This window comes from Ascidiella aspersa, chromosome 2 (genome assembly GCF_963924565.1).
Source record: "Ascidiella aspersa chromosome 2, kaAscAspe10.2, whole genome shotgun sequence".
Classification (NCBI taxonomy): Eukaryota; Metazoa; Chordata; class Ascidiacea; order Phlebobranchia; family Ascidiidae; genus Ascidiella; species Ascidiella aspersa.
The window spans coordinates 31,471,827-31,496,344 of NC_139448.1; the positions used below are offsets into that span (position 1 = coordinate 31,471,827).

At 35.8% G+C, this 24,518-nt stretch overlaps 1 protein-coding gene across 1 annotated transcript; it reads left to right on the forward strand.

Moving 5' to 3' along the window:
- Positions 1–220: 220 nt before the first annotated feature.
- LOC146164903 (inactive rhomboid protein 2-like) lies at positions 221–23,551 on the forward strand. The gene is made up of 20 exons (XM_083383111.1): positions 221–594; positions 996–1,064; positions 1,489–1,646; positions 1,952–2,047; positions 2,403–2,499; positions 3,403–3,496; positions 5,366–5,529; positions 6,880–7,014; positions 7,745–7,827; positions 10,625–10,837; positions 11,548–11,659; positions 13,202–13,276; positions 13,759–13,914; positions 15,062–15,122; positions 15,936–16,057; positions 16,646–16,749; positions 17,315–17,491; positions 18,258–18,411; positions 19,878–20,069; positions 21,483–23,551. The coding sequence occupies exons 1-20, from the start codon at positions 547–549 to the stop codon at positions 21,717–21,719; spliced, it is 2,547 nt and encodes an 848-aa protein (XP_083239237.1). The 5' UTR covers positions 221–546; the 3' UTR covers positions 21,720–23,551.
- Positions 23,552–24,518: the final 967 nt, after the last annotated feature.

Here is a 24,518-nt window from a genome sequence, read left to right on the forward strand (position 1 = left end):
CGATTCATCATCTTGTTGAAGTAAATCCTTGATTGTCCCACTCCTTCCTTGCAAAGGGAAAGTCCCGTTGCTCATTGTTATTATTTTTGGTTACAAGCTTGATTTACAGGTACATCGAAATGACAAAAGGCATTGATTTGGCTTATACAAACGACCTGATGACATCATTCCAGTTAACGAGAAAGGCGATTGAGTGACACATAGAACGCAATATATTTAACCAGCGAGATATAACTTAAAAAAATTTGCTGCTGTTATTCTTTATTTAGTAGGCTAAAAGCTGAAAATCAGTTAATTTTTTGTGTAGCGCTTAAAAAAGAAATAAAATACAAATGTAATTTAATATTTATCACAGCAGTAGTGTAACATAATGCTTTAAGTAGGGTACGGTAATCTGCTCTTATACTTGGTATTCACCATTTGAGGAAAGTTTGTACCACTTTTACGCATTTTCAATATAACTTGACCTACAAGAGGATAAGGAATATCTTTGAATGGTTTAATTTACAAACTTTCATTCTGCTGTAAAAAAGAAAGAGGGCAAAAATGGCCCGAAAAAACTCTGCAAGTGACCGCAATATTCTAAATCTGAAGGTGAGTTATTTTAAATTTATTATCTTCTATTAGATAAAATAAAGCTAGCATGAGCCCCTCTTTGGCCTTTTGCTGGTTCCTACCAACTAATTTATAATTTTGCGTATTCTTTTTGTGTACAAGTTTGTTTGTTTGTTAAGTCGTGGAAACTATATTAATTGCATTACATTGTTTGACTTTACAACTTTTTTAACCATTATTGTAAACCCACTCATTATGTTTTTTTTCCCTCATTCTAAACAAGAGCAAAAATGTCAGGCACCTAAGCATTAATTAGCCAAAGTGCAGAACTTCTCTATCCCAAAGAATACCTATCACATGTGGAACATTCTTAACATTGTTATGGTACTTAAAACAGTCGATTAAAGAGGCTAAACTTATATTATTTTTTGTTATTTTAGTTAAACATTCCGAAAGTGGGAGAACGAATTGAAGAAACACCCCATGAAGTTGTTTCAGCTGAAGAGAAGGTACTAAAAGGATACATACAATTTGTGTGTATATATATATTTTATGTGTTGTTGTTTACTTAGAAGATTTTTATTTGTGCCATATGTAAAGTTTGATTTATATATAATATATATTTTATATTTATATATATATATATATTATCGAAACTGTTTGGTGCAACAGCATTTCATTTATTGTCCAAGTACATATTTTTACAGTAGTAAAACGAGTTTTCAAAATTAAAATTGCTAGAAATAAATGAATATGGGAGAATAAATTTAATAATAATAATCTTTACGCAAATGCTAACTCGCACTCTGACTTAAATAATGTTAGCATTAAAAACCCCCAAATGAATATGTGGTAGGATTCTAGACCAACGTTATTGTGTTGTGATAAAAAAAATTCCGATGTTCTAATATCACAGTTTGTATATATTGAAAGTTAACCCAGCCCCATGGAAGTGGTCCGATCCCTTACAACCGAAGCCAAAGTGTCCCCGCCACTGAGCTACGCCAGCGAGCGACAATCAACCCACATCCGCGACCTCCGAGATTGCAAAGACAGTCGTCGCTGCTCCAACGAACTGCCATGATAAGAAGGTGAGCATTTGAAGTATGGTTATCAACTAAAGTCAAGAAAATGTGCTGGTAAAGTTGGAAAACATTTTAAATATACAGGTTAAACAAAACCTATGCGACTAACATTAATGCAGCATTTTTTGTTTGTTCAATTTGGTGGCCTTATTTGTTTTTTTGGTTAAAACACATTTTAACCCATCAAAAACCTGCATTGCTATGTATTGCCTTTTTAATAGCATTACCTTTTATATTTTATAACCAAATATTTAAAATAGCTGTGTTTTTGTTTCAAATATTTCTTTCTGCTTAGCATAGTGTTTTTTCAGTGGCTCAAAGAGAGTAAAAGAAGCCACTGAAACGTTTGTTGGGATTGGAAAAAACTGCAACGACGATCATGAAAAGTGGAGGAAAAGACATCTTAGGTGAGCTTAAAATTATTGTATTACAACCTTAAAGAAGCATGTTTAATAGAATTTTCTAAATTATTTGGAAAAAATACAATACTAGTTGCCGTAACATAATATGTATACGCCAGCCCAGTTTAGGCTGACTGGTTTCAGTTAGCCTTTCCGGAAGCATCAGTATACCTTGTTACATTATATAATGTACATTAAGGACTTGTTCAAGTCAAATTCTTTAAATGAACAAAAATAAATACTTTGTAAGCAATAAAAATGAAGTGAATTATGTCCATTAGGACCATAGTATTAATAAGGATTATTGTCACATTACTATTCCTTTGTGAGTTAGAGATATCATGCCTAAATTTATTTCCAGATATTGCAGCGTTAAGTACGGACGGTTGAAACCACAACTTGAGCAGGAAGTTGAAGAGGGCAGTCTAAGTCAGTCGACCTCACCCTCTATTCCGCAGGTTTGTCTAAAAATCTATTGTATGCAGAATGCAGATACTCAACATTTTAACCTAATACGTCCTACATATATATTTAAACCACAGGTTATTTTTTGAAAAAAGATAACACCAAACTAATATTTTTAAATGTGTGTTTCATTTACAAAGCTACTTTTGTTGTTAAATCTCTAGGAATAATTTAAGTTGTTGATTTACTCTTTTTGTTTAAGGAAGTTATTATGCCTACCTATGATATGCTGTTTATAAAGGCATAGTATTGTGTAACACAATTTAAATATTTAAACGTAGCACGTAGCAAAGTGACCTAGCATTTATATCACCTATCTTACTTAGATGACCTTGTGAAAGGCGTTTACCAGAATTATTTAAAGATATGTTACTATGAAGCCTATGTAATAAAAAATTGCAAGCAATTTAAGAGAAATATGTTCAAAGTTTTTTGCTATTATTCTAATAAAGCATCTGACTCTATTTTTCTAATTTATTCTTGTTGTAGCTAGTTAAACCAGTAGTTTTTATGGTGTTAATGATTTATTTTAGTGTACGTTAGCTTGACAAACTGTTACCCTCTGGAAGACTGTTTTATATAGTGTATTAACATCTAACACAGGGTTTGTATCCTTTTTATGCCACAACCTAAATACTTAAGGGAACTTATAACAGCTAAGCTTTGGCGACCCAATTCTGTTTACATTTTCTAAACGAACGAAAATTTGAAAATAAGCGTAAATCAGTTAGAATTTAATTGATAAGACATAAGAGTATTGCCAATGTATTGATTTCGAAATTTGTCAAATTTTCAAGAAATCTTTTTAAGAACAAATCTTGATAACAGTTACCCAATTTGGGGTTGAGGCCCATAGGTTGAGATACACTAATCTAACAGTGCCATCTAATATTTAGATCTATGATCCTTATGCGAGGTTTCGTAGCTCAAGATACACACACTCTGTGGTCGGAACACCAGAAGAGGGTGATTTCTCTGCATCTATTGCTGGTAAGACTATTAAACGTTGACCTTTTAAACCAGTGGTTCCCAAAGTACAGTACAATAAATCATGTGTACAGCTTATTTCAAATCATGTGTAAGTTTATGTAAAGTTTCGTTTATAACAATATTGAAGCTAGTTTAGTAAATAGATCATGTAAAACGCCATTAAATTCTTTAAACTGTGTTTAACAATTGATTAAATTTACTCAAAACTAACATATTTCATCCTAGTTTTCCGTATCTTGGGTTGACATTGAGAGGTGTTAACAAAACTCAAATTTAAGTGGCGCTTAAAAAGTTTGGAAGCCACTGTTTTAAACCTTCAATTTAACACATTTGCATTTAGAGATTCATTAAAGTTTATCTCTATCTCAAGGTGAGGTCAATTCTTAGGTAAAAAAGGCCAGTTAGAGTTTTGCACTCGATAAAATTGCCAAAATAACGTCTAGAAACTAGCTTAGCAAAAAAATGTTTAGGCTTGTTATTGTTTTTGTAAGTAAATATGTTATTCGCTGAAATGTTAAACTCTTGATCTAGCGCATTTGTGTTTGCAGATATATGTAAAATCATCTTTATTTTTAGAATTAGCTTCGATATATTTCGAAAAACCTAGTCCGGTTTAAGACAGGCACTAGGTCTTGGATATGGTTGTAATAAAAACTAAAATTGTACTGGACACAGGCTAAAATGGATATAAATTAAGTCTTATTTAAACTGGTATTTCCAGCTGGAGAAAAACAAAAACAGTTCTAGATAGTTAGTTCGAATTATGTTTTTGTGGACTTTTACTAGGGTCAAATGTGACTACGTACAGTTTGTTTATCTGCGACCTGGCTTGTCATTTTTTGAAACAGACGTTAAATGCATTTTCTTGGTACTTAGAGAGGTTTGAAGAAGAATAGTTAATTTGGAAAAGTAGGTTTAAAATGTAACATAAAAAAGTCTAGATTATCGAATCTAAGGATCATTTTATTTGTTTTATTTATTTACACATTTTAAGGCAATCGGCAAGTAATTGGTCGCCCGAAAAAACGCGGACGTCTTATCAAATAAGGATATTAAAAAACAAGCACTATAAATGTTAAAGCTTGCCTCTCATTCAACTAAAAGTTAGGAAGAACTTCTTATTTTATTTTTGTACCGGATATTTTGACAACAGTCCCACCGATGGCGAATGACGTCATTGCGATAGTAAAATAATCAAAATTTGTGAAGGTCAAACACGCAGTAATGTTTTCCGAGCTGGTATGCAAACATTTGCTTTAGCACTGAGCAAAATACTCTAACGTTTATTGGTAATATACCAATTTCTATAAAAAATACATTTTTAAATTAGAAAACGCCTAGGTATTGTCGCCGATCGGAGATTATCACACAACTCCAATTCTATTATTACTCCCTAAACCGGCATTGGATTCCGGAACCTCAAAATCTGATCCAAATGATCCGACACTCTACTTTTGACATCCCTATGTCGAAAGTAGAATTAATACGATTGTTTGTGTTTAGGCCTAGGGATGTCCGGTGCTTTATTCAGCTATCCATACCCCATGTTTTGAGCAAAAAATACCGCCGATCCAATACCGAGTGACGTCATTACTATGATTTGAAAAGAAAAACTAATCGAACTTTTTAAACGTACAAATGAAATGTTTTTCGTGTGGCTGACAAAAATTGCTTTAGAAGTGAAAAACTTAGTACTTAATTGGTAATATGCAGTTATTAAAAAAGTACCTTTGGAAGTGGAAATTGGTCAGTTTGATGGAAAATTGTGCCTAAAATCCCTAATTGATTTGGTGCGACATCAGCCTAGTATTGGATCACTTGACATCCAGTATCGACGTCGATCCGATATTATCGGACATTCCTATTTAGGCCCGATGGCAGTGAGCACCCCACCCTACACCCCTGTAACCCCGAGCGGTCGTTCCCTTGCCAGTATGAGGTTTGGCCCGGCATCACGTCATCTCGGCCAGCAGCGACTCCGAAAGGAATCGGTGGCCAAGATGAGCTGGAAAGTTCTCAGCGCTGTCGTCAAGGTTTTCTAAAGTTTTGTTCTTCATTGATAATTTTTGAGCTGCAAAGCCAAAAAGGTCGAGCAGATCGATATCATCTTGATTAAGACGTTTCGATACGAGCTTGTATCATCTTCAGTAATGTGTTGCACATTGATGTCGATCTACTCGACCTTTTTGACTTTATTCTTCTTTGTTTTTTCTAGTTTTTTTTTCCGTCAAATTTTAACCTTATAATAGTGTTTTTTTAATTGTAGCGGTAATGCTAATTTTTTGATAAATTTCGGATTTTTATTGGTATTCCAAATCTGTTGTACATCAATGATTTTTTTAAGCATTTTAGATTATTTTGCGCGTGCACATTTAATTTAATTTTTGTTTTCTAAATGTGTTATCTTTTACATAAAATTACCTGTTTACCCGTACAAAGCTAAATTAATTATATTCGTTTCATGTCATGATTCCCAATAGAGTTCTTAATATGATGTTCATTGATTGTTTGTATTAAAGAATTTAGCTTTCACCATTTATAATTTAGATTTGACGAAAGATTAGCAAAGAAAAAAAATCGAATACCACCGAAATAAACATTTGCACACGCTTTTCCGGATATATACACTTGAACGTTATGTTCTTTGAAACATAACTGTTATTCACTTTGGGCCTGTATAGCTGTCCAACCACCTAAGTAAGCCTCCTAATTATTTGAAAAATAAAATATCCCCCAAAAAACAATTGCATACACTTTTCCGGATTTGTATACAACATGATTTTTTTATTTACTCGGTCATTCGAGCCTAAAATACTGTACTTCTATTCACTGTAAGCCCATATGGCCAGGGCTGCGGAGTCGGTTAAAACAACCCGAGTCCGACTCCCGCCAAAAAAATACACCCGAGTCTGACTGCGGCCAAATGTAAGATTTTCTCGAGTCCCGAGTCCAGCTCTGACTCTACAGCCTGTATTTTACCCATTTACGCAACTAAATTAAGGTGGATTTTCTGCAACCCACTCATATTGATGTCAGAATTGATCCACCCGTATTACCTGTTTTAAAAATATTTCACCATTTGCTATTACACTTTTACAACTTACATTTTGCCGTCTTAACAGTTTTAAAATTTTATACTGCGCATGCGCACGCTGGACTTGGGACTCGGGTAGTTTTACGCGGTCTTACTCGAGTCCCGAGTCCGACTCCGGCAAAACAAACCGACTCCGTCGAGTCCCGAGTCCGACTCCGACTCCGCAGCCCTGCATATAGCTATATCCAACCACGAACCACCTAAGCATGGAATCCTAACTTGCTCTTTCCAAAAAACGTCCATTGACAATCGCCTATTTAACTGTTGTTCGTTGTGAAACGACATGCAGGGTACATCAGTGATGAACAATCTCGTCCCGTCCGAGCACCTCGGAGCCGACAAGAGGAGTTTTGGTCTTCCCAGTCTCAACGAAGACGACATTAAGGAGTCGGATCAGGAGATTGACACCAGCTTTTTGCACGAGGTAGGCAACTGAAGCAAAACTTTTTTTTCGGTCGAAATACAACTATTGTGTTTTTGTAAAAAAAGTGTTAGGTTGTCGAAATGGATTATGTTGCTGGGAAACATTATTAACCTTGATATATAGCAGTTTTTTTTTTAACTTTTTTATCGGTAACACTAAAAACATTGGGTTTGCGTATATCACGGTCGGCATGTATTGCTTTGCGATGACGTCATAATTTGACGTCATAAACATGACCTAGGAAACCTGCTTTTATCGGTAACTTATGCGGGTATATGAAACTCATAACGAGTTTGAACATATTCAAGGGGAAGGCGCCAAAACGTTTTTTAAATCATCTGTTTTTAGTCAAAAAAATCATTCCAGTTTTAAAAGTATACTTTGGGATTTCGGTAGAACCCTTATCTGATCAACGGACCCCCAAAAGTTTGCTAAGAAACGTGATTAACCTTGATATACTGTATAAAAGTCAATCAAATTACGCCGCAAAGCAACCGCCACAATCAAGCGCGTCAATCAACATTCTATCGTCCCCGTTTAACTAATTTTTCATTGTTTCAAGGAAAACACGAAGGCATTGACCTGTTTTTTTAACAATTTCTAATCGACTGGAAATAAATTTAACATTTTTAAAGTGAAAACGTGTCCCATTATACGTGGCCGAAAAACGGTGCCGACCATTTATCTATTAGCCTCAATAAACAGGCCATAAATATATTGGTTGTTGTAGATGCCGACCATCATGGAGGGGGAATCGCTAGCGGACGAAGTTTTCTTCGATCAGACCACGACCGACGAATACCAGACTAAGCGGTAAGAAGGGCGGACTTTCGATTGCTTACTCTTTCGTTCACGCCATTAAATAAACTGTATGGGCGTTAATTTTGCTGTTGGGTTTTCATTGAGGTGTCCCTTTCAGCCTTTGCGTGAATATATTTGAAAATAAGACCTACTTTAATGGGGTTTATTATTTTCTCTTTTGAATATCCTATTAAGTGACTGATTTCAATAAGATTTTCTCTTTGAACGTTGCATAAAATGACTCACATTGGTTCGGTTTCGGAGCAGTGTATGAAGATTCATTACATTGGGAGCTTTTTGCAAATGTTCAGATTCAACCGGATTCATTTTGCTGCCTATTGGTTTAGATTTCCTTACGACAATAAAACGCAGCACTTTTTTTACCGTTTTTAACTTATTTCGCGCATGCCAATTTCGCCTGTCGGTAAATGTGCGTAATGTATAGACCTTACTCGTAACAGGAAGGCCTAATAATTGTCCCGTAACAGCGCACGTGGTAAATTGTGTCGTGAGACTGGCGCTATTTTTAAGTATACCTAATTTTGATAGACTTGCTCCAATTACCTTAAATACATAGGCACCTATAATAATCGATTAACTTAGTTCGGACGACAAATGTCTTTCATATGGTCATCTTCATATTCCGTTTATTTTCTGACCAAAGAGTAAAACTTGTGCACGGAGGGCACAACCTCTTTTGTAAAGTTTTCAAAGTTGTCCCTTGGTCAGGCAAAATATTCCTAAAACAATTGACAAAATACTTTTCAGTTGTTGTTAAGAATTTTAGATCTTCGCAAGTTTATGACTCATCCATTGTTCACTGTTTAACAAATTTCGGTGTGGGACCAGGCATAATGACGTGAAAACTTTAGGGTGTTGACCTCGGAAGCGTTGAACGCTATGTGTACTATTCTAGACAACTGAATGCTCAAATTCAGACTTTTTACCGCCAGAGTCAACATACCGAGATGATGGCAGGTGTAATGGGCGTTCCAACGCCCACGCAGCACACAAAGTTTCCTATTCACACAAATTCCAAGTAATAGGTTAGCAGATATCTGCAACCGAAATAAAACAGGCCAGTACACTATACGGACGACTGTTTTAAAAACTTTTTTTTAGAAAACCTTTTATGTTGTTTTTACATTTTGATGTTGATTTCCGTTTACAAAATAATTTGCTCCAGTTTGGCAAAACCAAATGCCTTAAAAGGTTTAACAAGCGACTATTCGTTTTTAGACAAGCCTTTGTTTTTGATTTAACTTCATAGTCGACTCGCCGCTTTAAAGGCAGTAGTCAACTTTAAAAGCATTTCAACGTGGACATAAAGTTACAAAAAACATTGCCCGTATCAACACGTATGATAAGCTATAGTTTTAATTCACCGTATTTTCGTTCTATTTTAGCCTGCGTTGATTTAAGTCGCAAGTTTTTCAAACAAAGTATTATCTTTATTTTTACTTCGTGACCAGTTACAAAAATCGTTTAAAACCAGTAAGCTATTAGGTGGGTCGAATACATATTTTACTTACAGGCTGATTTCAATTCACCGTATTTTCGTTATATTTTCCTACGGGAGTAAAAAATAATTTATTTTTGTTTTTGCTTTGTCACCAGTTAACAATACCCCGTCAAAATCAGTCAGCCTGTTATGTGAGCTGCAGACATTTTATACGGGCGGTACTCCCCTGAGTATGACATGCTACCTTCAATACACCGTATTTCCTTGTCGTTTTTAAGCGAACGCGAGGACAAAAAATCCCTTTATTACGCAAGCTGGCCCAGTCTTCGAATTTTGCTTGTTTGTGCCCTTCTGGCATACGCTATCAGCAATCACTTCCGCCCTAAAGCTATTTGCGGCGGAGGTGGTTGGCACATCAAAACAACTTAAGCGCGGGCGACCGTTAAATGCCCCTTGAATGAGCGAAGCCTTCGGTCGCGGAACAAAATCATGCCTTGCTTCTGGCTTGTTTACTTTATACGCTATGAAGGGCTTGTTAAGACCTAAAAGCTTAATGGTGTTTAGCGTATCCCTTAGGAGCGTTGCTCCACAGCCTTTGTGCCACGGAACCAAACGACGTGTATGTTGTTGAACTTTTCAAAAGAATCTATTTAAAAGTCAGTTGCTTCCATTTCATTTACTTTCTGTAGTTTTCACAAGAAATACCAGGACATGCATCATAACTAATCCAAGTGAATTATTATAAACCTTCGCAAAGTCTTTAGAACACAATACACGGATTTTCTTAGTAATTTTAAAAACAAATGATAAGCTACATAATATCCGATAAAATTAGTTTAATGAAAAAAAAGATGTACAAACGAAAAAAATCCCCTTTTCAAAAAACACGAAACAATAACCATAAAAATAAAATATTGTCTATGTCTATCGATAAAAATTTGTCTAGAATAAAAAAACGAAACAAACAAAGGAACGTGAAAGGTACACACCTAAACACGAAATTATTTGTTTTATTAGAAGCGCTGAGCAAACAAAACAAACACAAGAAAAAAAGAAGTTACCGAAAAACAAAAACAAAAAAAGGTCTACAAACGAAAAACGAAACAAACCAAAAATGTTGAAAGTTCTACCCAAACACAAAACTATTATTTTTCTATCAAAAGCGCTCAGCGTCCCGCAGACCTAGTCGAGCAAAAAAATCAACTAAAATCCATCTATAAACGAAATACAATAAACAAAATCAAGTTACCGAACAAAACAAAAAAATTGGTCTACAAACGAAAAACAAAACAAACCCAAAAAATGTTGAAAATTCCACCCAAACAAAAAACTACTATTTTTACTCAGAAGCGCTCTGCGTCGCGCAGACCTGGTCGATCAGAAGCAAGACCGAAAGCGTGGACACAAGATCGGAGTGGACCGTGTGCTGTCCACCGCATTCAGACGTGAGAAACGGCAATACGGCCGAGGCCTGGTCGGTCAGTGGCTCAACCGGAGACTGACAAGAAAGCGGCTGAACAGCAACGTGAGGGAACAGCTGGACACCTTTGACAACCACAGGTCGGACCCTACTTAGTGTGTGTTTTTTAGGCACTATTTACCTTGAAATATGGGGAACTTATTTGAGTAAATGTATCGTTTTTGTAAAAATTACAATATTTTTAACTTAATTAATGACATAATAGGGTTCCCACTAAGTTTTTTATTCTTTTAATGTTGTTTGGTTGTAAATTTTGCATGGTAAAAAGTCTCGAAATATACTGAAAACATGTGATCCAATTTTAGGCCTATTAAAAAAAATAGAAAATTTTCTAGAATTTTTTTAACTTGCCAAGTAAGGGTTGTATCCCCGCATTTGCCCGCTTTTTCTAGATTTATTTAATTTACCTGGGGAACTAGGGTTTTCTACATATTTAGAGAACTTTATGTGGTTAAAGCAATTTATAAATAGTGTTTAGTACCGCCCTGAGTAAATCGTTTTTGTCTGGCAAACTTAAACTGAATAAATGGATGCTTCTGGTTTTTTTGCCTATACGATTAAAACAGTGTCGGGTACTACTGACCGAGATCAGAATCCATATGTTTGGATATTCCATTTTAAATCGCCACGGATCTATACCCCAGTATATTGTCTTTCGTCTTGAAAGCTATGCTTTGCTTTATTTTTTTGCAAAGTCTTTTTTAACTTCGGCTGCTGATATAAGCTTGATTTTTGTTCTCACCTGCGCGAAAGTTAGGCTGCCATTTAATCTCTGTTCTCTATTGCGCAGACCCTACTTTACCTACTGGATCACGTTCGTCCACGTGGTGGTAACCATCATCGCGATTGCGGTATACGGCTTCGCGCCGGTCGGATTCACCTACACCACGGAACAATTCACGGTAAAATGGTCTTCGTCTAGTTTTTCCCAAACCAATGCCTAATACAAGTGGTTTGAGATGCCAAGTTTCTGTGTTGTAAATAGAAGTAGGTACAGCGATTTTAGGACATCGTTTTAGTAAACCGCAAACACAAAGAAATATAGTTGACGTTTATTAGCGTTTATTTTTTTTGTTTGATATTATAGTTTTATAACGTTTTTTAGTCCCTATAATGCGGAAGAACGCATCTTGCCAAAGAAAATCAAGCTTCTTTTTTATATTTTCAACCTTGTAATGGATTTTCCGTAATATACTATAGCATTGACCGATTGTAGAAGAAATTTTACAAGCCGGAAAAGCGTTTTTAATCAATAAAGTGAAACGAAACATGATGTAAGTATTACAATAAGTGTATTGCGTAACGAAGCTTCGTCGTGTAAAGCTATAGCTCGCAATTTGGACTGTAGAAGAAAATTCGCGGTATTAGTCATCTTGGATGACGTTGTTCGTCATGCGCTTCCTTTTTTCGATCTAGAGTTCTAGACGGAAAGCCAGTTTTCACGCTTAATTGCAAGTGTATATTTTTCGAAGATGAAGTTAGAACAATGCATAGTCATTTGTTTTTAAATTATAAGCTAAACATAATTTTCAAGGTTATGACATTTCTATCAAATATGTCAAACTCTATATTTTTCTCCTTCTGCAAAGGTATGATTTCGAGACTGTGTTTTGCTTCTTTGGCATACACGGTTGTCAAATCTATAATTTATTAGGCTTTTGTCAAAGATCTTTATGCACGCCAAACACAAACGTAATGATTTCGGCATGAAATTTTGCTGTTCGGCGTAATAGTTGACTCAGTTACACTGTTCGAAATGGCAAACGAAACGTGGTGTTCTAATTTATCCGTGTAATATACTTGTTAGTAATAAACGAAAGTGGCCTGTAGCAGTGAAACACGTTAAAATCCTTTGGGTGATAGACATTTGTTTGGGAAATTGAAACGCAACATATTTCACAAACTAAACGTGTTTATCATAGCAGTGGAATTCTGGTTTGGCTAAGTAAATCTATTTCATTCACTTTCAACTACTCTGTCATTTCTAAATATTTAAAGTATTGCGTTATTTAAAAATTTTTAAATGATTTTATTTTTTAAAATATTTTTAAATGGGTAGATAGTACCACTTATTTGCTAAGCATCTACTAGGGTACCGGTTATGACGGTATTTTTGACTTATTTAATATAATGCCTCGAGGGGATATTTTTTAATAAAATAAAAAAAAAACTGTCAGTACGCTGTTTTCGACCAGCAAAATGTAACATACTGGCTACCGGTATTTCAATTCCGATGGGAAAACATTCAACAGTATATGTAATACTAGTTACTCCGTCGCAAATTTTATCGGCATAATGTACGTCATTTTACTTGCCTTGGATTTCGCCATTCCTAACTCTTAACGCTGCTGTTTTCGTGAGACTAGTCATAAAGTATTGAGCACTGCAGTCTGCTCTAAAGCGTTGTCAATTGGTCATCGAATGTTTTCTTTGTTTCGTCACAGACGACCAGACAATCGCTGTCGCGCGTCAGCGAGGAGTTCTCCGAACCGCAAAACTTCTGGATCGGCCCACGAACGGTAGGCTTTGTGACGTCATAAAAGTTATTTAATTTTTATGAAGGTTTAGTTTGAAATCCAAAGTTTACAATACTTTGGAATATGACTTCTCACTTAATTTGATTTGTACACATTGTCCAGCTTCCCGTTGTTAAATAAACCGCAAAACGACGGTGTACAAACACAATAACAAATCTTACTATTTTATTTTTAATTTAATTTTTCTAGGAAGATTATTTTCCGTTTTTTAACATTTTTTTTCAAATAGCCTTCCAATTTACACGTTTGTTCTGTACCCAATTTTAAAATTAACTTGTAGCATGTTGTCATAAAACAGCGCGATAATGACGTAATATTGTTTTCTCAATGTGTAATAAAAATTTAAACACCTGGAAGTTAACCAACCAAGGTGCTAAGTTGTTTAGATTTTTAGATTTCAACTTATGGTATTTTTCCTTTGTTCCACTGAACTGATCTCTAATTACCTCGTGTCAAAACAACAGAAAGACCTGATTCACTTGGGCGCCAAGTACTCCCCTTGTATGCGCCTCGATCCAAAACTACAGCAAGCCATCCAGCGTGAACGTGACCTGGAACGCAAGTCTGCCTGCTGTGTACGAAATGACAACTCTGGCTGTATCCAGCTCAACGTCTGCCCGGTAAAATAGTCTTTGTTTGTCGAATAAAACCACTGGAAATGTGTTTTTGCCTTTTTTGTTTTTGTAAAGAGAAGGTTTTTGAAAGTTTTTTTTCCGAATTGTATAAAATAATTTGTAGACAAATTACAGAGCGCTTGAATAACTTACTATAGCAGCGGTTCTCAACCAGTGGGCCATGGGAACTTTTTAGATGGGCCACAGACCAATTTACAAAAAGCTTGATTTATTGAATAATATTACAGGAATTGAGAAGGAATGTAAATGAAACAGAAATTTATTGATTTATGCTCCGCTATTTTTTGTTCTAAACCTTTTTTATAGTTTGTTCTTTTATAAAAATTCATTGTGCCACAGAATTTTTGTGCAACGAAAATGGGCCACAGAAGAAAAAAGGTTGAGAACCACTCTACTTTAGCATATATATGAACTGTTGCTATGTACTCTATAAACCATTGCGTGTACACCGAAACGCAGACTCGCCGAATCTGTCGATCAATAAATGATGAAATGCTACTGTAGATCCCTTTCAATATGAAGTTGCTTGTACTAAAAGAATGTAGCAAGCATTGGTGTCAATGTTGTTTCTCCATAGAGCAACGGTCCCGGTATGGCAGGAGGTCGTGAGTTCAAACCTCACTGCAGCCTAGTTGTTTTTCTAGCCTACCTTGCTTGCATCATGGATTAACAGATCCAGTGAGTCTGCGATGGCTTTCGGTGTACTTATGATACGTAAGCCGGAATCATTGGTCAAAAACAGCTTCAGAAGGGCTATATCACAATTTTGTGTGTACCTTTGATTGGAATCGTATTTTAAAAGTGGATACCAATTTCTTTTTTATGTATTTTCGTTGTTTGTGGTCCTATCTTAGAAGCGTAAAGTTATCTAGAAAGCAAATCAAAAAACAAATATATACGGCAAAATACTTTTTTGTACGAAAAATCTTCTTGTAGCCCATACTTTGCATTTTTACCTATACTTTGTTGGGCCCTAAGTTTATATTTGCTATTTTATAACGACGTGAAAGCTCTCTTTTCACCATGTTGTTGAAATTCTAACCAATCGACAACAGTCTTTTTTGTAGTTTTGTTCTAAATTTACCTACGAGTGCACAGTGCTAACGTTTATAGATTTGTGTTTGCTTTTCAGTTCACCTTCGCCAAATTTGTGAAATGGCCCGATTTCGATCCACCGCCCTTCACCAACAAAAGTAAGTATGGAAGGAATTCTTGTTACATTTAGTCTAGGGCCGTTGCGAATAGAAACGCGACAGCAGGTTCCTTAAAAAAAATAGGTAAATTCACCCAAGAATAGATGATTAACAACTGATGTTGATTAAAGTTCCTCACGCTTAAGTGATTTTGATCTGATAATTTGAGAGAAATTGTCTTTTTTTTACTTGAATCGATTTTGTTTGATTGGGCAATGGGCATAGTAAATTGATTTATCATTAAAAAGTAGGACACAACTGAAATTAAAAAAAAAAAATCTTTTATTGTAAGCGCTTTTTGCAGTTATTGTAAGTGAAATTTACCTCAATCCCCTGAACTTTTGGTATGAGTAATTGTATTATTTTATTTAAGCTGTAAATATATCACTGCGTTCTTGTTATTTCCGACATTGCGGTTTCGTTAATGACTTTTCGTTTGTTATCTTATATTTATTGTCAATTAGTTTTATGTTGGGAATATGTTTTTTTGTTTCTTCTAATGAACATTTGTTCAAACAGGGTGCAGTCGACTCGATGTACCTTACGGTCTAACACTGCATCCTGGAACAAACAACTGTAATTTTCTTTGTAACTTTGTACTGTGTTCTAGTTGTTTCGGTTCCAAAAAAATAAAATCTATCTATCTTACCAACTGAATTTAACTAAATTTCTTCACACCAAATAAAATCTTTGCCTAAAAACCAACTATTAATTTTTTATTTGGTTTGGCATCGGATCGGATCGGCTATTGGATTAAAATGTCAAGTACCGGACATCCCTATAGTCACTACATAACTGCGTTTTTGTTTTCAGCGACTGGCCTGAAGCAGCCCCGTACTTCAGGCTCGGTTTGCGGCCAGGACCCGAGATACTGTAAGACCCAACAGACCAGCGGGACGGCAAACGAATGGCCTGATGACATCACGAAATGGCCTGTAAGTTTATACACGCTTAGTTCGTGGATCAAATCATTTAATGTGACTTTATAGCTATAAAGCAGTGGTTGTCAATTTGAGGGCGTACTTTTTATGATACTTTTATGTATCTGGGAGTTTGTGTAAGACACAGAACCATTATAAAAGGGAAATTCACAATAAGACCTAAAAAGCAATAATACCCAAAGCAGAAAAATCTATAAAACCATAGTATTAACGCCAACGACATAATAAAGTCAAATACGCAGTAATGTCAACGCCAGAATAGGCACTAAATCATCTAAATAATACCTTTCGGAATGCGTCTTAAATTCTTCGATATAAGGCCTAAACGGCCAAGATAACGACTGAAACCTTTATTAGAGAATATGGAACGATCAAATTGTGTTTTATTCCGACGTTGATGTTGTCGTTATTTCGGTCTTATGCCTGGAGTCCTAAAAAGGGCTTGGCAAGAAATGGTTAGGAAGCACTGTTTTTGATTATAAATGTTTGGCCTTACGTTTTAATATCACACTATTGATGGTTAAGGCGCCAACCGTTTGTCATTATGAAATGCTTGACATACTAAACTTTACTGACACTTAGATATGCACCGACCCGCTGCCCCCAGCCGACTTCAAGAACAGCACTTTTGACAACGTACGTTGCGACGTGGTTGGACATCCCTGCTGCATCGGACAGGAGGCTAAGTACGTGCAATAAGTTCATAGCCTTACGCCAATATTTTTCCAGCTCAGTAGCGATTTACCGTAGTATCGTAACCTTTGAGTTGAACTTGGATTGTAGTACACCTCGTTTAAATTTTAGGTGATAAGGTTTTAAAAATGTAAAATAACATAAATCTGCCGTCATAGTTTTTGTGTTTTTTTTTTCTCAAAAAAGACTGACGTAAAACTTTTTTTTTATTATTTGATTAATAAAGTGTGAATAATTGGCAGACAGATACTACATTTGTGCACATTACACGAACTTTATAATATTGTCAAAATTGCCCCTATGTAGGCAAGAACTTATTTATATCAACAATATTCCGATCGACTTGTTTTTTCCATCTTTTGGGAATCGAAATTAAATAAAATTACCGATTTTAAAACTGCAGTTCCTTAGATTAACAGCACCCTTTTTCTCGTATAATTTTTTTTTTTTTAAATATTTATCTAGGATAACTAAAATGTTTGCTTGCAATCCCACCCAACGTTGCCAAAGCGAAGAAGTCAAAAATTCAAACCAAAACAACACTCGCTTATGACGCAGGTGCGAGATTGTGACGGAACAATACTGCCGCTACAAGCACGGCGTCTACCACTCCGAGGCGTCCCTCTGTTCACAAGTGAACTGCATGCAAGATACGTGCGGCCTCATTCCCTTCCGAGTACCAGAGTATCCCGACCAGATTTACAGGCTATGGCTTCCGGTGCTACTACACGCCGGGTAAGTGCGCTTCTTGTGTTTTTATGCTCGTCATTAAGGCCCCTTTGCTCTTGGCTGGCTTTTGAGAAACTTTAGAAATAGGATAGGAGAATATTTTCTTTAGAATAGGAGAATAAAATAATATGCATTTTGCAATAGCAGACGTTTCGTTCATGATTTTTTTGTTTTTTTAAATACTTACAACCAATGTAAAACACAATACTTTGCTATTAATTTTTGTAGGGTTTCTTGGGATCTGAAACAACTCAATCTCTTAAACATCTCAAACCTTATTTCAAAATTTACTTTAAAGACGTTGAAAACCATAGTTTAAAAGCGAGATTCGGCGAAAGAGTGTTGGACTGACTGTCTGACACATATTTTTTCTATAGGCTGGCAAAATATGTATAAATCAATAAAATAACACATGTTTCGGCTTGACATTCAATCTTCATTAGTATGAAAATGATGAACCATTCCCAGATTTTAAAAATTGAAAATTCGTAAATTAGCTATGCACAAAATAGCGAAGCAAAGTAACATATTTTTGGGCAACCAATCTCTGAGACACATACGAACATTTGTTGTACACTCACTCGTAATAAAAACAGTAGATAGGTCGCCACATACTTATAGAGGTACGAATGCTGATTCTGGCTTAATTAACAACCGAAATGTTTGTGATTTAAATAGGAAAAACCATATATCCTATTCCATTACCTTAAAAGTTATTGATGCTTCATCTACCTTTCGAACCTTTATTTAGTATTAAGTTGTTTCCTAACAGCATTCTGCATTGCCTGGTGTCGGTGGTCTTCCAAATGACGGTTCTGCGTGATATGGAAAAGTTGGCGGGTTGGCATCGCATCAGCATCATCTACGTGTTCAGTGGCATTACCGGCAACCTGGGGTCCGCCATCTTCCTGCCATACAGGGCCGAGGTATTAAAAAACTACTTTTTTTTCATATGGGCTGCCTTCTGTAGAGCTTTTTTGCGACGGTCTTGATATATATTGACTGTTAAGTGTAACCCAAAAAAGTAGTTTAACAGATATTTATAAAGGAATACATATTTGCCTATTAGGCATTTTCGAAACAACAATTCAATTTTAATTTGGCAGACCAAACCTTATAAGCTACAATTACAAAGTTTTAACTAAAATGAGTAAATTATTGTTTAAGTCAACTTTTCACTAGTAAGGCAATTTTGTTTTTTGGATAACAGTTACGTTTGTTTTCCCACAAATAACCTTGTGTACAACGTTAGTTGGCACCGAGCGCTGTTTGGAATATTAATATAAAATATGAATAGATTATATTCACCTTAACAAAGGGTTGGTGTGAGTACATGTGGGTTCGTGAGACTTAAGATTAGAAATACAACCAAAAAAATCTTATTCTGGTTTGTCTCGGGTTTTTGATATATAAAATTGATGTATAACTTGTTTGTTCAAAATCGAAAACAACTTGACGCATATGTTTTACCAAAGTAAGTAAAGTTGATTAACGGAGGTTCTTGTAAAACACTGTTTCTCAACCCAGGGTTCTCGATGAAATTGTTTTGCCGTTTGATTTGATTGGGTCGGCGACTGCAGTAGTTCAAATGTTTAGATTTTTTGAGATTGGTTATCAGCAAGATTTTTTTAAATTTAAGAAAATAGCGGAAACAACACGAAAAAATGTCTCACAATAATTAAATTCCAAGTTATTTATGCTACTGTCTCATTCGTGTTTTTGTTCACTTAAAGGTGACAAAAATTTCGAAGAGAACTATCTTGCCAAAGTTACTATACTAACGCTTAGTATTTTGTCGCCTCGAAAAAAGGTTATAAATCAATCTTCTAAACACAGCGACAATAAATGCCACTTTGATGGTTCGCGTCCAGATTTTTTTTATAAACCATTGAATTATAAAAAGTCTCCTCCCCGCAGGTGGGACGAAAAAATTCTTGGTGCACTTTAATCGTTAACAAAACCAATGTGACCAAAAATATTCTTAACGAATCGAAAATATCGCCCTGAACCCTTAAACGTGGCAAACACCCCGATTTGGAATTACCGACATACAGTGAAGCCAATTCATCCTTACCATCATTTTCTCCAAGTGATTTACTGTAATTTCACAATAAACCACACATAAGCAACGCTCATAAACTGTATAGTGTAGAAAAATAATGCTTGGTGTGTTGTAGTTTAAGTAAAAACAAAACCAATATAAAAAACAACGTTGTTTTTTTCTAGAGACTGGTGATGCCGTATTTTGTGGCAAAAATACATTTCTGTTAAAAGACTAGAACTTTTTTCAAGTATATTTGCTCCAATTTGAAGTCATTGTCGACATTTACGTCTAAGGGCGAGGAGATATCTTCCTATTTTACACTTACATTTTGCCATATTTCCCCCCCAGGTTGGACCTGCCGGCTCCCTGTTCGGCATCCTTGCCTGCCTCTTCGTGGAGGTCCTCCAGAGCTGGCAGCTTCTCAAGTCTCCCACCCGCGCCCTCCTGAAGCTGGTCGCCATCACCATCGTCCTCTTCCTATTCGGACTCCTTCCATGGATCGACAACTTCGCGCACATCTTTGGCTTCATCTCGGGACTGGTGAGTGTCCGGATGTTTGTTCGACTTGCAATGACTCGTTTGAAATATTATCTACTGTTTTCAATTTTTTATTTAAGAACAAGTCAAAACTTCTGGCCCTCTAACTTAAGTTTGACTTAAGTTTGAAACGGGTTCATCTCGGGACTGGTGGGTTTCCTAAAGTTTATTCGACTTAAAATGACTAGTTTTGAAATAAAAGAATATCAAAGCCCACACAGAAGTGGACATCATTTTGAACGTTTCGAATAACTCTTGATGTTGAAAACGAATAACATCTTGAAGCCCACACAGAAGTAGGTAGCATCTTGAACTTTTCATGTTGAAAATGGATATAGAATTATCTGAAACGTTCAAAATGCTACCTCCTTCTGTATGGGCTTCATTATTTCTACTACGTCTTACTACAACCTCCAACTACTATGCTACATTGTTTTGAAATATTTTACTCTTTTTTAGTTTTTAAAAATTAGATTGAAGTACAAGTCAAGACCTTTTGCCTCCATATCTTGAGTTTTTTAACTGCTTTAAGGTTTCATCTTGGGACTCGAGGTTGTCCGGATATTGGGGAGAAGTACTATACAATGTATTTAGATTACTGTCTTTAGTTTTAAATGATTTATGAGTCCCATCGAAGTATTTTAATTACATGTTAATCCATATTTTACTATGAAAAGCCAACTTCCACTTTTCCCAACAAACTTTTATTAGTCAGGTTGCGAGCAGGTTAAACTGTCGAAATCTGAGTAAAGTTTACACAAACTGCATTAAAACGAAAGACTTCAAACTCAGCATTAAGAAGACACATTAGAAATAAGCTGAATTCCAGATAAGGTTATTTAGATTTTTAGACAACTCTCATTTAAATTCAAGTTAAAGTCACTCCAACCCCAACTTCTAAAAGAGCACCTATTTTCCGAGATCTCTACTTGTTTGGAACAATAATTGTATAATTGCGCAAAATAACTTTTGAATTAATGAGCGATTAGCTAGTTTTTAAATAACTCACATATAAAGTTGTATTCTAGTTATTGTTGAAAAAATTCTAAGTAATACAAGTGACCCCAACCCCAACTTCTAAAAGAATACCGAACTTCCGAGATCTAAACTTGTTTACAAATACAAATACTTAAATAATTTCTAACAATATCTACAATACTTGTAATCCCTCTCATAACTATATTGAACTACTGAACGAATAACTTTGTAACATTCACGATCCGAAAATAAAACAATCTTCTTTTAAAAGAGTATCTTACTTCCAAGATCCTTACTTGTTTACAAATACTTATATAATTTCGAACAATATCTATAACACTTGTATAATTCCGCACAGTAACTATGGAAGTACTGAACGAATAGCTTCGTAACATTCACGATCCTCTTGCAAAAATATCCTCCTGCTCTTTTTTCCAGCTCCTCTCCTTCGTCTTCCTCCCCTACATCACCTTCAGCAAGTTCGACAAGCACCGCAAGCGGATCCAGGTCATCACCTGCTCCTGTCTCTTCGTCGGACTCTTCACAGCGCTCATCTTCTTCTTCTACGTGCATCCGCTCACCACGTGCGACGGATGTCGCTATGTCAACTGCATCCCCTTCACCGACAAGTTCTGCTCTAATCACGGCTTCCAACCCGAGGATCGCCAGCACTAGGGATGCCCGGTAGTTTAGTATTTTGTTAAAAGGTACTTTGGTACTTTGTTAAACGCGCATTTGATTGTAATGCCATTTTTTTGCCAAGGAACTTTTGAGAGCTATTGAACTGTAGAAGCTTAATCTTTTAAACTTTTCCGCTTAAACTTTTTGAAGCTCGAAAAAGCATATTGCACCGTTATCTTGCTAAAAAAGCTCGAAAATTCCGTATGCTTAAATTAATTTAGTCAAAAAAGGCTTGGGTATTTCATTAAATAAGCGCGCATTGATCGATGGTAATGCCATTTTTAATAGGATTTTGCCAAGGAAGTTGTAAAGGTTATTGGACTGTGCAGAAACCGCTTAAACTTTAAAAAGTCCTTGCGAAGCTTAACTATCTTGCCAAAAATCTCGAAAATTCCATTGCCTTGAATTAGAAAGTCACGTGAAGATGTATAGTTGGTAAAAGTGATGCCCGATACTTTGATATTTTATTTAAAAAAACACCGCGCATTCCGCGATTGTCTAGCCATTTTTTGATATGATTTTGCCAAGGAAGTTATGAGGGATATGGGACTGTGTAGAAGCCGCTTAAACTACAAAGAGTTATAGCGAACTCGAAAACGCATATAGTGCGGCTATCTTTCTAAAAAGGCTCGAAAATTCTATTGACGCTCGAAAATTTCATTGACTTAAATAATTTAGCTGAAAATTGCCTTTTAACGAAAATCCATAAGACCATTTAAAGAAAGTCTGAGTCCGGCTATAGTTAGGTCATGTAAATATGATTTGGCAAAAGACAGTTCCATGGTATGCAAGGCGCCTTTTGGTTACGAAGACTCGCTTAAAGCTGTAAATTACGTTTGACAAGTCCGGTCGTCTGATCCGATAACCGACCTTATGGCCAATTAAGCACTGCTGGTGAAATTCAAACGCTCCAAAAAAATGTTTCCAGGTTTTTAAGTCAAATTTGCTTCAGTGCTTGGTAATTAGTTACCTTTCATTGTTATACTTTCCCCAAAAAATACCTTTGAAGGTGGCAATCGATACGTTGGGTATAGCACCAACATAAACAAATTAAAAATCGTTCTAATATCGGATTATTACCGATATCACCGCTTCATATAGGGTATTGGTTTCGATTCATTATTGTCAGTTATCCCTACCAAGTACTAACGGCCACTTCAATGCTCTAAACCGCACTTACTCGCGATATTTCCCAATTCTAGGAAATTATAAATTTTTAAATAATGGCAAGGTATGAAATTTTTTGTTTGTGGAGCACCTAAACTTAGCGAAATTTTCGACTTGCTAATTCTGTTGACCGAAAGAGTCTAACGTTTATTCCGTCCTTTACTACTTGACAAGTGTGCCGCCTCATACCTGTCCTTTCCACATCTATACGTACTTTTTATATTTTTACAATTGTCGCAGAAAATGAAAGTATATCGTTCACTTCTTTTTAAATCGCGTTTTTTATTTCTCCAGTAGAATGTTTTTTTTCTCAGTTGTCCGCAAAGTCGCCTAACATAACTTGTAATTGTGACACTTTGGCGTTAAAAGTTTTTATCGTTAAAAAAAACACGTATCTAAAACTCGGCGCTGTTTTTTTAACCTGTCGTTTAATACAACCGCTCACGCTTTTTTAAAGTTGTTTCAATAGTGGTCAACGCCTTATCGCTGTAAATTGTCAACAAGCAAAGTGTTTGCGCCAGTTTAAGCATGACCCAAATTCCGATGTTCATGAGGTTGGTTGCAATTTTTTGTGTGTACGCTTTATAGTGTATGGCTTAGACCAGTGGTTCTCTCCCTTTAGGTAATTACCCCCCCGAAAAACGGTTTAATCGGACAATTACATGAGATGATACGTTTGGACGCTAAAAAGCAATACACAGTATATAGCCATACAATTGTTTACCTTTTGCTAAGTTTAACTGAATGCAAATTTCTGGTCCATTCTAGTGTTGTTTATTCAACAAAAGATAATGCAGTGCACAACTTTTCATTTTTTTAAATTGGGTTATTGAAATCCATGAAGTTCTTTTTATGGTCAACGACACTTAAGGTTTCAAGCCCCACTTAGGCAAATGGAATCTTTTCTGTTTTGCACAACACGCCCCCCCCCCCCCCATACGACAAAATTGCTGTGAAAAAATGGCGGAAACGTCTCTATTTCATGATTTAACTTAAACTTGTGTCTAAATAATTTGACCGTGATAAAAATCCGCTGCCTATATAGCTACACGATTTTTAACGACTCGAAAATCGCCTTTGTAAGATTTTTGCCAAAGTAAAGTTTAACTTAAAATAGTAACGAGCTGAGATATGACGTTGCAACAATTTGTATTTTTACATGGCATACTTTTTTTCGCAATTTCCCAATACAAAACACCCGCACACCTCTCACAGTAATATCACAGTATATGAACGTTATCGCACCAAAATACCCGTTAAAATGATTCCAATGCTTTCGTTTTTTCTACGCAGTACGGTTAATCGTCGCCCTTTTAGTTTCGTTGCTTTATATCTCCACTGCCACAAGATTTAGTTTTCGCCCCAACTTGTCAAACCAGCCTTTTTCGCTCCCGTAATGTTGCACCGCGTTTCTACTGTACGCGGTTCGTCGTATTGCAAAATCAAACGCGCTGGATATGGTACACATGTGCTGTAAACACGCCAAACTTAAATATTCCGGAACCCCCGCTTATTTTGAAAAAGTTTCGAAATTTCATGACAGTATTTTTACACGCATGTATTAAAAGTTTTTGGGGGTTTAAAACGGAGTTTTTTATTCTTAGTTTAGCACTCATGGTAAGAAAA